This window comes from Genypterus blacodes, unplaced genomic scaffold (genome assembly GCF_046128005.1).
Source record: "Genypterus blacodes isolate CSIRO-AG114 ecotype Tasmania unplaced genomic scaffold, CSIRO-AGI_Gbla_v1 ptg000086l_1, whole genome shotgun sequence".
Classification (NCBI taxonomy): domain Eukaryota; kingdom Metazoa; phylum Chordata; class Actinopteri; order Ophidiiformes; family Ophidiidae; genus Genypterus; species Genypterus blacodes.
Window position 1 is genome coordinate 17,501 of NW_027466891.1, and position 12,500 is coordinate 30,000.

General features: G+C 47.2%; 3 protein-coding genes across 3 annotated transcripts in view; 2 read left to right on the top strand and 1 right to left on the bottom strand.

The window, feature by feature from the left end:
• arhgef33 (Rho guanine nucleotide exchange factor (GEF) 33) overlaps positions 1-907 on the bottom strand; it is an 8,575-nt gene extending 7,668 nt beyond the window's left edge. Inside the window, exon 1 of the mRNA XM_076158766.1 lies at positions 841-907. Within this exon, the coding sequence (XP_076014881.1) occupies positions 841-907 (67 nt within the window). The remainder of the gene's footprint in view (positions 1-840) is intronic.
• Positions 908-2,382: 1,475 nt separating this feature from the next.
• slc17a5 (solute carrier family 17 member 5) lies at positions 2,383-7,873 on the top strand. Its single transcript, XM_076158760.1, has 11 exons — positions 2,383-2,607; positions 3,307-3,506; positions 3,599-3,832; positions 3,909-3,996; positions 4,384-4,470; positions 4,714-4,832; positions 4,999-5,160; positions 5,247-5,379; positions 5,498-5,645; positions 6,176-6,266; positions 6,484-7,873. Exons 1-11 carry the CDS (start codon positions 2,526-2,528, stop codon positions 6,613-6,615), a joined length of 1,476 nt encoding a protein of 491 aa, XP_076014875.1. The 5' UTR covers positions 2,383-2,525; the 3' UTR covers positions 6,616-7,873.
• A 993-nt stretch (positions 7,874-8,866) lies between these two features.
• On the top strand, positions 8,867-11,272 carry LOC143007424 (coiled-coil domain-containing protein 172-like). Its single transcript, XM_076158767.1, has 8 exons — positions 8,867-8,945; positions 9,149-9,234; positions 9,424-9,540; positions 9,667-9,832; positions 10,179-10,280; positions 10,542-10,644; positions 10,983-11,070; positions 11,228-11,272. The coding sequence occupies exons 1-8, from the start codon at positions 8,867-8,869 to the stop codon at positions 11,270-11,272; spliced, it is 786 nt and encodes a 261-aa protein (XP_076014882.1).
• Positions 11,273-12,500: the final 1,228 nt, after the last annotated feature.

A 12,500-nucleotide genomic window follows, 5' to 3' on the forward strand; every position in this document is an offset into this window, starting at 1 on the left:
TCTCCAGACAACAGACTCTTCTGTCTGCAGGACGCAGATTCTCTCTCCGTGTCAAGGTCACGTTATTTGCCTCGGCAGAACATTTGCATTTAACCGTCGACGTCAAGCGGCTGAACTCAAACAGACAAACGCTTAGATGGGATTCAAACGTGATAAACCAACAGGAAGTGGCGTTGTGGTGCAGCTGAGAGGCTCCACAGATAAATACTCACGATTACACGAGTAGGTCAGTAGTTGTTTTTGATGTGTTCTTCTGTATGAATGTGTGCTGCAGCTTTATGTGGAGCAGACACTGATGGAGTCCTGCTGCAGTTCTATCAGAGGCCACTAGAGGGCAAAGCTCTCCACACAATGCACAACACATTCCTGCAATCTTCTACACATCGACAACAACCGTGTTTAGCCAGCTTTGAAAATCCCATAACAAGCAACTGGGATAGCAGATAAAACACTGCACAAGGGTTAATTGATAAGTCCTGAACAGAGGAAGACTCTTTATGCAACATGACTGAGGACATGTTTGATCCTTTTACAAACTGTTTCAGTTGATATGATGTCATCATCTGAGGCCAAACAGACTCAGGGAAAGATGAAGAGGGTGAAAGCTGAAGTAGTTCAAAGCCACAATCATAGATATCAGCCAGCAAGAACAAAACTTCATCCAACTCACAGAGACCCGATGCCTCTGGAGCGCTGAGCTCAAATCAATGCAGTTTATGTGATAAAACAACAACATCACATTCTATTACATCCAGGAAAACTGTCCCCGCTCTTGGTCTCTTCTTTAAAGGCCAAGCTCAGAAGTTTTCAATCAACCCTCATGTTATTAAAGCACGATACCTGTGTTATCTTCTGTCCCAGCTTCCATCCCGTCCTCTGCTTCCTCTTCTGCTCTTCCGTTCTCCATGCTTCAGTATTCCCGTCCTGCTTCACAGGTGTCCCAGTCTGGATCTGCAGGCTCTGAGGTCGCTGCCCCTTACCCGTCCTCCTCCCTCTGGCGTTTGCTATGATCTGTCTCTGCTTTTACGCCAAAGCATGTGAGTCCTATGATTTCCCCTCTGCACAAAAAGCCTCATTGTCTTCAGAGAGCAGAGGGAGGGAGCATAGAGGGAGAGGGAGAGAGAGGGGGGGGAGATGGGGAGAGGGGGGGCAGAGGGAGAGAGGGAGAGGGAGAGAGAGAGAGAGAGAGGGGGGGGGGGGGGGGGGAGAGGGAGAGGGGCAGAGAGAGAGAACGTCAATGACCTTTGACCTTAGCTCATGGTCCTCAGCTGCTCTCAGACGATGGCGTCCTGATATCTGTCGGACTCAGCAGCACGGAGCAGATTAGACTGAAATGTCAAAAGGCCACAAAGTTACAGCGAGGATCTGAAGGATGATAACAAATGTTAATATATATAATGTATATATATATGAAGATAACTACACATAACGTCTTGCCATAATGTCAGATTGTGACCTTTGACCTGTCGGCTTTGTGAATAACTTTTCAAAAGGCTGGGATGGAAAACTGCTGAAGATTACATTACATTACATTACGATCATTTGGCAGACGCTTTTATCCAAAGCGACTTACATTACATTATATTATATTACCACCCTTCGCAGAGGGGGGAGCAATTGAGAGTTCGGTGCCTTGCTCAGGGGCACCTCGGCAGGGACTCGAACCGGCAACCCCCCCGTTCTTAAGCGGAAGCTCTACCCACTCGGCTACTGCATCCCGATGTGATCCAACTGATCACAGCTCCAGTGTTTGATTGATGATGTTTGCATGATGTGTGTGTGTGTGTGTGTGTGTGTGCAGGTCACAAGCTCTTGCCTCAGCCTGTTGCTCTCTCTCTCTCCCTGTCTGTCTGTTTGAAGGTTGCATCCCACACATCATCTGATTCTCTCCTACCATGTGAGAGAATCCCTCCCCTCCTCCTCTTCCTTTTCCTCCTCCTCCTCCTCCTCCTTCCCCTCCTCTTTCTCCTCCTCCTTTGTTTTTCTTTCACCAGCCTCAAACCAATGTCTTGTAATACACAATGTGTTTGTGTGTGTGTTCCTCCTCAGAGGCTAATATGATTAGAAATACAGCAGGATCAATAAGGGTCATGATGATGATGATGATGATGATGATGATAAAGATGATGATGAGTGAGGATGAGGAGGAGGAAGAAAAAGGAAGTTTATTATGTAGAATATAAATGATATTTCATTCAGAGTTTAAAGTATTAAAGTCGTATCTGTGAATCATTTCAGGTCAACGGTTTCATAGATTTAAATGCAATCTACTGTCTGACCAGCAGATGACGCCGCTGCCCCGTTTTGTTGCTTTTCAACAGAATTTTTAAAAACGGTACAAGCTCGTCACGTGACCGTGTTTGGCTCGTGCCGTGGGTCAGCTGATCGGATGCGTCACGCGCAGTCTCCGTAGTGTTTGTGTAGGGCGGCTCGGTTAGGTAGCAGCTGGTGCCGCACACGGGGACACACGGGTACACACGGAGACACACAGGGACACACAGGGACACACGGAGACACACAGGGACATGGAGGGCTATGGGACCGACACGGAGGGCGACGAGCCGGAGACTCCGCTGCTGCAGCGGGGCGGAGACAAAGTGGCGCGAGGTAAGAGAGGCTCGGCGCTTTAGAGAACAACAACAACAACAACAACAATAAAGATGAACCCACAGTATCTGAGGGACAAACGGGGGCGGTGCTTAGTGAGGGAAAGTAAACATGAAGAGTTAAAGTGGAGACATGAAGACCAGAGGAGTTAGTAGCAGACAGTTAGTCCTGTTTGGAGGAGCTTCAGAGTCTTTATACATTTGCACATTAAAACCAAACCCAACTCTTCTTCGAACCTCTGCTTGTCTGCTGGTCATTGAATTGATATCTTAGTTTCAATAAAAATGAGACTTTTTTATTCTGTTAAAAAGGATTTCAACCCTTTTTCATAGACGTGATGCGTTCAAAGACACCCGGATCCTTGGTTTTTACTTGTAGCTGTGGTTGATCCTCCAGCATCGCCTCAGTGTGTTTGTGTTGGCAGCTCCTTCGCTGCTGAGCAAACATGATGAAGAATAAACCTGAAGCAGGTTCACAAAGCACATACAAACTACTGGATATAGGGAGGGACGTTTATGTTCCAGTAACTGTGCTCCATGGTTCCGAAGATGTTCAAGAGATGGAACATGGAACTGGTGTGGACTTCCTGTCCTGTTTTGTCCCATAAAACATTTACAAGCTGTGAGTTTGCTTGACGCCATTTTCTCTCTTTCTCATTTCTCATTTACCCCCCCCCCCCCCCCCCCTCTCTCTCTGTAGCTCCGGCGTGCTGCTCGGCGAGGTACAACCTTGCCGCCCTCGCGTGTTTTGCCTACTTTGTGGTCTACTCTCTGAGGGTGAACCTCAGCGTTGCCATGGTGGAGATGCTCAACCGGACTCACCACCAAGCTGGGGACAACCACAGCGACTCTGTGTGTCCATCCCACACCGGCCCCCCTCCCCGCAGTAGCAACCACACGGTGAGTCCACCCCCCTGAGCTGCTCTGTGATGACCACAGAGAAGGTATGAATGCTCCTCTTCCTCCTCCTCCTCCTCCTCCTCTGCCTGCAGGCCAGCGTGTATGACTGGGACTCTGAGACGCAGGGCTGGATCCTGGGCTCCTTCTTCTACGGCTACATCCTGACCCAGATCCCCGGTGGCTACCTGGCCGGACGCTACGGGCCCAAGTGGATCATGGGCTTCGGCTTGCTGGGGACTGTCATCTTCACGCTGCTCACCCCCACCGCCGCCGACCTGGGCGTGGGCTACCTCATCGCCGTCAGGGTGCTGGAGGGGCTGGGAGAGGTGAGGCGCCGTGAGGCCGGTTCATGGTCCTGAAGGTCCAGGTCTAGGTCTGTCCCTGACTTGTGTTTGTCTCTAGGGCGTCACCTTCCCCACCATGTACAGCATGTGGGCCTCCTGGGCGCCGCCCATGGAGAGGAGCCGCCTGCTCACCATCTGCCTCACTGGTGAGACACACACACACACAGACACACACAGACACACACACACACACACACACACACACAGGAAAACCACCTGATCGCAGCGTTTCCTCTTTTGGGGACAGATGGACACAGACAGACAGAGACAGACAGGGACAGACAGGGACAGACGGAGACACAGGAGCTCAGACAGGTCATGGGGTTGTTATTGTCATTATGTAACTACATCAGGTTCAAAGTTCAGCAGTATTGAGTGATATGCACAGAGCGTGAAGCAGAACAACAAAACACACACACACAAACACAGTGAGAGAGAAGTGTGTATGTGTGTTTGAAATGTGATGTTTAATGTGTTGACCTCATGGTCTCTCTGTCTCGTCTGTCTCACTCTGTCCTTCCTCTCTGTCTCAGGAGCTCAGCTGGGGACGGTGATCGCTCTGCCTCTGTCAGGGGAAATCTGCTACTACTATAACTGGACCTACGTCTTCTACGTGTTCGGTAAGACACAAACACACACACACACACACACACACACACACACACACACACACACACACACACACACACACTTCCGACTCAAGCTGTTTCCTTTGTTCTTCTTCATCTGCAGCCTTATTTGTCTTTGTTCCTCTTTAGTTTTTGTGTAAACGTAGATAAGATCTGCTCACAGATGAACCTCCTGAACGTTCACTCTCCACCTCCTTCCCCCTCTGTGAATCAAACGTGTTCTGGTGTTTTCAGGTGCGGTGGGTTTGGTCTGGTTCCTCCTGTGGGCGTGTCTCGTCTCCAACACGCCGAGCGTCCACCCACGCATCTCAGAGCGAGAGAAACTCTACATCACATCCTCGCTGAGGAACGAGGTGTGTGTGTGTGTGTGTGTGTGTGTGTGTGTGTGTGTGTGTGTGTGTGTGTGTGTGTGTGTGTGTGTGTGTGTTGGCTGGCATGACTTCCTGAAGCTGGTGAGCATGAACACACGTGAGCGCCCATCTGTCCTGTTCACTGGATTCTACTTCCTGTTTCCTGCAGCTGTCCTCCTCGGTGGATCACATCCCCTGGGCGGCCATCCTGACCTCCGGCCCACTTTGGGCCATAGTGGTGGCTCACTTCTCCTACAACTGGACCTTCTACACCCTCCTCACCCTGCTGCCCACCTACATGAACAACATCCTGGGCTTCAGCATCCAGCAGGTCAGAAGGTCAAAGGTGACCCAGTCCACTAGGATGACATAAACCTGCGGGAGGAGCTCAATGTTCTCCTGCTGTCTCCCCATCAGAACGGTTACCTGTCGGCTCTGCCTTACATAGGCTGTGGGCTCGTGGGTCTGCTGGGCGGTCAGCTGGCCGACTTCCTCCGAGAGACCTGCCACTATCGCACCGTCACCGTACGAAAGGCTTTCACCCTCATCGGTGAGGAGAACGATCACGTGTCGCCGCCACATGCCGCCACGCTCAGCTGCCCACTGGGGAAAGGAGGCAGAATTAAATCTGTGTGTGTGTGTGTGTGTGTGTGTGTGTGTGTGTGTAGGTATGATCGGGCCGGCGGTGTTCCTGGTGGCCGTAGGATACACGGGCTGTAACTACACCTTGGCCGTGACCTTCCTCACAATCTCCTCCTCGCTGGGCGGCCTGTCAGGGTCGGGCTTCAACATCAACCACCTGGACATCGCTCCCTCGTAAGAGACAGACACACACATGCTCTCTTGTTTATCATGAAACAATCTTATCATCAATCTTATCTTATCTTATCACCTCATCACCAAACCATAAAACTGCAAATGCCTGACATCTAGTGGTGAAAGGAGGAAGTTACTCAGTGACTAAAGTTGATTGATCCATATTCATCGTATCAATAGCCCTGAGCAAGGCACCGAACCATCAATTGCTCCCCCCTCTGCGAAGGGTGGTAATGTAATGTAAGTCGCTTTGGATAAAAGCGTCTGCCAAATTGTCGTAATGTAATGGTGTGTGTGTGTGTGTGTGTCCTTGTGTCTATTTAGTTCCTTTAACTCATAATAGTTGAAGAACATGAGAGTGTTATTATGTCGAAAGCTCTTAATTAGGCAGGAAGTTGCATCATTCAGTCCTTTTCACGATCATGAGTGAGAGTTTAGTGCAGATTATTTTATACTTTACAAAGTTGTGATGGTCCTGTAGCCGTGGTGACGATGTGGGGGTGTTTACCTCACTGTGTCCGTCTGCATAGATACGCCGGCATCCTGCTGGGGATCACCAACACGTTCGCCACCATCCCCGGCATGGTGGGACCTGTCATCGCCAGAGCCCTCACCACAAACGTAAGTGTGTGTGTCACTTAATGTGATGATTTAGCACATCTTGCAGCACACACAGATAGAGGGTCACATCTTGCAGCACACACAGATAGAGGGTCACATCTTGCAGCACACACAGATAGAGGGTCACATACTGCAGCACACACCGCAGCTCTCAGTCGTGATGGAGAGGAGCATGTTGAAGGCAGGTTGTTGACGTCTCTCCCCTGTGTGTCTCCAGAACACCATAGCAGAGTGGCAGGTGGTTTTCTACATCGCGGCGGGCATCAACGTGTTTGGGGCGCTGGTCTACAGCGTGCTGGGCCGAGGGACGGTGCAGCCGTGGGCCGTCCAGCAGTCGTACAGCAAATGAAGCTGCAGATGGACAAACGCACAAACGGACCAATCTGAGCTGTGGGGTCGGAGCGTGACGGGGTGGGCGGGGCCAAAGCAACACGCCCCAGAACCTGAGAACCAAACAATTACAGCACATCCAACAAGGGAGAAATCAGGAAGCTGCTAATCATAACAGACCGTTACCATAGTTACCATTATACTTCAACGTTCCACATCCTGGACTTTTTCTTTAGTGAAGACTTTGACCTGAACTGAAGCCAATTACTTCACTAACTCTCTACGTCGTGGCCATAAGTTTTTACTGATCCTGTGATACACACACGCACACACACACACACACACACACACACATGCACACACACGCGCACACACGCGCACACACACGCGCGCACACACACACACACATACACACACACACACACGTCTCTGGCCTTAAAGTGACTTCATTGCACTTTGATCATGCGGTAAATAAGGGATAAACTGTTTTTGTTTTAGTAACACTAAACTGAAACACATCAAGGAGGGAAACTGTCCCATATCAGGTTATTTTATTTGTGATTTTAATAGAATGAAGGCTTTAATTTACGTCTCAAAGTTTCCACTGTAAAATCAAAAGCATCATAAATGTGATGAGTCATGATTTCCTGCTTCAGCTTTGTGCAAACGAGCACAAAGGTCGACGAAGGGTTAAATATCAAACATCTGTAAGAGAAAAAATCTAAGTCTTAGGAGAAAAAAATGTCTCAAGTGAGGGGAAACATTCTGGAGTTTTTACACTTCATTTTTTAAAGGGATAGAATATTGAATTGTCTAAATGTTTTTGTTGTCATTGCTTTAAATGGCAGCGTTTATGAGTTTACGAGCTACATCACTTCCTGTTTGTGCTTTTAATGTTTCTGATCTCAGGGTTGTAGGCTTTTGTTTGACAGATTTCTGTGTTGGCATTATGTTTCTGATCTTCAGTGTGATCGTAGCTGACTGTGTGTGTGTGTGTGCAGCCTTGTGCCTTACTCACCTTTAGGCCCCACATGCACCTCACCTGCCTCCTTCTGCTCTTCACCACCATTTGCACACAAAAAGGGACATTAAAGGACATAAAGGACTTTTTTATTATTTTTATATTTCTTTCTTCTCAGTGTCCTGCCAGATGATTTCTTCAATCAACATATTCAACAGTAATGCAAAACAAAACCCTTATTATTTTCAATTCTTATTGTCATGTATTGAATCCTTTATATCTGAATACTCACTAAATACAGATGATTACAAGACAATACAGTGTTGGCTCATTACTTTATTTCTTTTGGAGGATTACTTTGTAATAGACAGAAATTCTCTTAAGAGCAAGAAAACATTTATCCTGGACTAAAACAGTAAACAGACTTTAGGACAAACAGAAACAGAGTGTCTCTAACTCCAGCCAGTGACGTTCCTGTGCGTCTGAGCGCAGAGCCGAGTGGAGCCGCGCTACTGCTCACACTGGGTTACTGTGAGGGATGATGGAGCTGCTTGTGCCGGCAACACTCAGTCCCTGTGTGAGTGGATCCGGATCACTGTGTGTGGGACAGAATCACTGATTAAAGTCGACGTTAGTCCTCAAACATCCTTACAGCGTGAGTAATGCAGCTTTTTACAACTAAATGCTCCGAAACTATCGAACAACTTTCCCCAGAATATAAAGAACTTCAGCTCAAGCAACGTAGTTGGGAAATGACTAGAATATAAATAGAATTCTAACTTTTAAATAGACTTTATAACTTTATAGATGAACTTTTAGATTTATCAGCAAGATGGAAATAACCGCGATCTAAATCTGAGGATAAACTGAACTCAAACCACCTTAACGTATTAGTCAACATGTGACGTGAACCCAGCTGAGAGCATCTACGTCACATCAGGTAGCGTCAGAGTGTCTGTCGTCATAGCAGGTGACACACACAGGTGTGTTCAATGACTCCCAAACCAGATAGCTTTTTGTTTTTTACTAATTTACCTTGATTTTTTCTTCTAAATGGATACGTATGTTTTACTTGTATACCGTATTTGTTTATGTATTTCATTCATTTTTCATGAGCTCTACCCTGTTATTTACGTGATCGATTTTATTTTTTAAAAAGCGATTACTTTACGTGCTGCGTAGCCTGCATTCAGAAGCGCGAGGCTGCCGGTGTTATGACTAAGCTAACCGCGTTAACTAGCATCACAGCTTGATAAGTTGATTTAGTTGTTAGTTAGTTAGTAAGTTAGTTGTGTCGTTGTAAGCAGACATGAGCTTAGATTCTCTGTTCCATCAGATTCTTCTGACGGAGCAGCAGCTGACCGAGCAGGCAAAGACGCTCCAACACGGTGAGTTTAGACAAACAAACAGGTTCAGGTAGCCCAGACAATTAGCGCCATTTTGTTTCAACGTGTTTAATGTTATTAACTCACATTTACTTCAACATTGTCACTTAACTGAGTTTAACTGAGACTCTTTCAATTTATTTATTTATTTACTTTACAGCACATTACTTTACTTAACATTACTTTGTGTTTTATTCGCCTCTCAGTCAAAGTCTCCATCATCAGCTGCAAAGAGAAGATCAAGATGTCCACTGAGAACTGCCACAAGGCCGAAGAGGAGCTGGACAAGAAGGTCAGAGGAAACTATGTCATCCTCGTCATGAGTAGATGTTTTACAGGTTTTGTGAAGGGTTTTGCTCAGTATATCAGGAACTTTACCTGTCAGACTCTAAACTGCATCAATCAAACATAAGTATTGTACTCAGGATCATTCAGTAGTTAGGAACAGAAGAAGAAGTAAAGCATCTGTCTGTCCTGTCAGGCGCAGCAGTTGTCGGTGATGAGGCTGAGGCTGGATCTAATGAAGAAACGTGAAGAGCAGATGTTGAAGCAAGTCGAGGAGCTGCTCTGCCAGAGGAGCCGACTCAGGGATCATCTGGTAAGTTCAGCCTCAATCAATACTTAGTTTACCTGTCTGAAGGGTCACATAGATAGATTTGTAGCATTAGAAGCCAGAGTGGAGCTGTTGGTTTCATCAATGTCTCTAATCGTCTTTTCATAACAGGAAACCATAAAGAGGAAGTCTAAAGACGAAGAGGAAGACTTCTATCAGGAGATCTCAAGGTTCAACAGCGAGTTCAGCCTTCGATGGAGCGGAGATTCTAGATCCATGAGCCAAACACACACCGAGATTCTGGACCTAGAGAAGAAAGCGCAGATGCTCTACAAAGGTCAGAAGACGAGTCAATACAGAGTTCAAGGGTCAGGCAAGAGGGCAGCATTCCTCAGCTGACAGGCAACTTTTCATTCTAGATTATGTTTTAATGCAGTTTGAACTGTTTCAGCAGTTCTGCAAATGAAAGGTAGAGGGCAGCAAAGGACTGCATTGTGGAGTTTTCAGAGGAACTTCACTCAATCACTGCTCGCACATTGAAGATGCATTTAAAAACAAAAGTCCACCTCACATCCTTTGCCAAACAGATTAACGCCTCCTTTCTTTGAACCGCGTCAACACAAATTCATTTCTATGCTTGCTGGGTTTGAACCAAAAACCTTTCTTCTCTCTCCACAATGAAGAGATGGAGCTCATGAGCCAGAGGAGCCCGTGTCTGAACGCTCTGCAAGAGGAGAGGAGAACGCTCCAGCTGCAGCGCCAAGGCCTGGAATACATCAACCTAGGTGAAGACATGCAGCAGGGAGACGTTTAGCTGTCAATCTGACAGAACATTCAATTCTGTCCCTGACGGGGCTGACAGATGATTACAGAGTGTGTGTGTGTGTGCGTGTGTGTATATACTCATGAAAAAAATGATTAGATTAGACCCCAGCACACACCTGCGTGACACGTGTACGCCCTCTTCAGGCTAAACACCGTATTGGCATGTCTCTTTCTAAGGGACTAGGTTGAGTTAGTGATTGATCTATGGCTCTGGTCTGCAGGTCTGGATCAACAGATGAAGGAGGCCCAGGCGACGGCGGAGTCTCTGAGAGCTGAGAGCCTGTCAGTCAGTCAGAAGCCTCTGAGTGACAGCTGCTGTGTGAGGTGAGCGCTGCCGGCTGTCAGGTAGGAGGTCGACTCAGAGATGCAGAGAGAGTTTGAGTAACGTGTGTAGGTCTGATTCTAAACGAAGCCACGGTCATGAGGTCTTCTTCTGCTTCTGTCTTTCAAGTGTTTTCACTCAGGTTGCTGTAGCACCTGGTGATATGTTAAATGTTACTCTCTGGACTATTCACTTTGTGTACCTACATGAACCTGTGTGAGTTTATGCTGCTGTGAGGGCTGAGCCTGGTGTGCTAAAGAGTCTCAAGTTATATTCAGACATGGTGAAAGGTCAGAGGTGAGCATGTTTGGAGTTTGACGCAGGTTGTGTGTGTTGTCAGACTGAGGGAGGAGCTGGAGCTGCTCAAAGATGGAGAGCTGGAGCTGGTGAGAGAAGCACTCAGCTCAGAAATCCACTTCCTGCAGTCAGTAAGTCAGCGTGGGATCAATCAGCAACATGGTCAACATGATTCACCCACACATTTCAGAGCAGCACAGACAGCAGCATGTTGGAGGCATGTGTGTGTGTTCGTGTTTACACTGTGATGTTTCCTGTAATAATGTGTGTGAATGTTTGTGTTTTTAGAAGCTGGACAGCAGCCAGAGCAGCCAGAGCAACCAGCAGCATTAGGAAACACATCTGTGACTGAACTTTGACCTTATTTACTTTAGGCTGTTCAGTCCTCAGTTACATAAAGTTCTTTGCACACGGTGATGTCATATGTTACTGGAACGAAGTGTGTGTGTGTGTGTGTGTGTGTGTGTGTGTGTGTGTGTGTGTGTGTGTGTGTGTGTGTGTGTGTGTGTGTGTGTGTGTGTGTGTGTGTGTGTGTGTGTGTGTGTGTGTGTGTGTGTGTGTGTGTGTGTGTGTGTGTGTGTGTGTGTGTGTGTGTGTGTGTGTGTGTGTGTGTGTGTGTGTGTGTGTGTGTGTCTCTCTACAGCAGGCCTATTCAATTACTTTTTCTTCTGGGCCAGATTTGAAAATTTTGAGATGCCACTGGGCCGAAGACCCCTACTTCTACTTCTACTATCTAACCCGTTGTCTTGAAAGAAAGCAGAGATTTTATCAAAGAACACCTCGCCTCTAGTTTGACCTTTGAGGGGTAGAAGGCAGAGCAGCTCCTCGCGAAAACACCGGTGTCCCGCATCATAGAAGCGCACATACACACACAACTGTGCCGTGTCACACCGATCTGTTGACTCGTCCACTGCGATTGACATGATTTCAACTTTTTTCAGGTCGCTCAGCAGAGCCTCAAACACATCTGTGGCTAATATTTCCACTCTGCGCATGTTTGAGGTGTCTGATAGGGGCACGCTTTTGACTGCAGATGTCACACTGGCTTTGATTTTATCGTCATGTATTACCTCGTCAAATATTGCAATCATGCAGTCTCTGACAGTTTCAGAATCAGTGAAGGGTCGTTTTTTCTTTGCTAAATTCCACGACACTCGCAGTGAGGCGACCGTGGCCCTCTCTTGTGCTGTAAATGTCTTTACTAATATGGAACAACTCCTGTTATAAGATGCTAGCAGGCTCTGCACCTCCCCGCCCTCTCCTCTGTCCCTTCAGGAAATGCTGTGCCAAAAGCTCGGTGTTTCTCAACATGGTGCCTCCAAATGTTATATTATTTTAATACGGACAGGCTTTCATTGCAAATCAAGCACAGTGGCTTAGAGTTCAGTCTTTGGGGTAAAATAAACACGTATTTATCAGTCCAGGCAGGGTTAAAACGGCGATTTTCATTGTCAATTTTACGTTTCTGACCTGTCAGTGACATCTTTTCGCGGTTGTCGTACTTGGAGAGAGTATTCTGGGCTGGCGTTACTACGATACCGGGAGTGGTGCGTTCAAGTAC

Bases quoted from the DNA above. Each gene is read 5' to 3' on its own strand.
- slc17a5 (XM_076158760.1), top strand. From the start codon at position 2,526: ATGGAGGGCTATGGGACCGACACGGAGGGCGACGAGCCGGAGACTCCG. The intron at 3,507-3,598 runs GTGAGTCCACCC...CTCTGCCTGCAG, and splicing joins CCCGCAGTAGCAACCACACG to GCCAGCGTGTATGACTGGGA. The intron at 3,997-4,383 runs GTGAGACACACA...TCTCTGTCTCAG, and splicing joins GCTCACCATCTGCCTCACTG to GAGCTCAGCTGGGGACGGTG.
- LOC143007424 (XM_076158767.1), top strand. From the start codon at position 8,867: ATGAGCTTAGATTCTCTGTTCCATCAGATTCTTCTGACGGAGCAGCAG. The intron at 8,946-9,148 runs GTGAGTTTAGAC...TTCGCCTCTCAG, and splicing joins GGCAAAGACGCTCCAACACG to TCAAAGTCTCCATCATCAGC. The intron at 9,833-10,178 runs GTCAGAAGACGA...TCCACAATGAAG, and splicing joins AGCGCAGATGCTCTACAAAG to AGATGGAGCTCATGAGCCAG.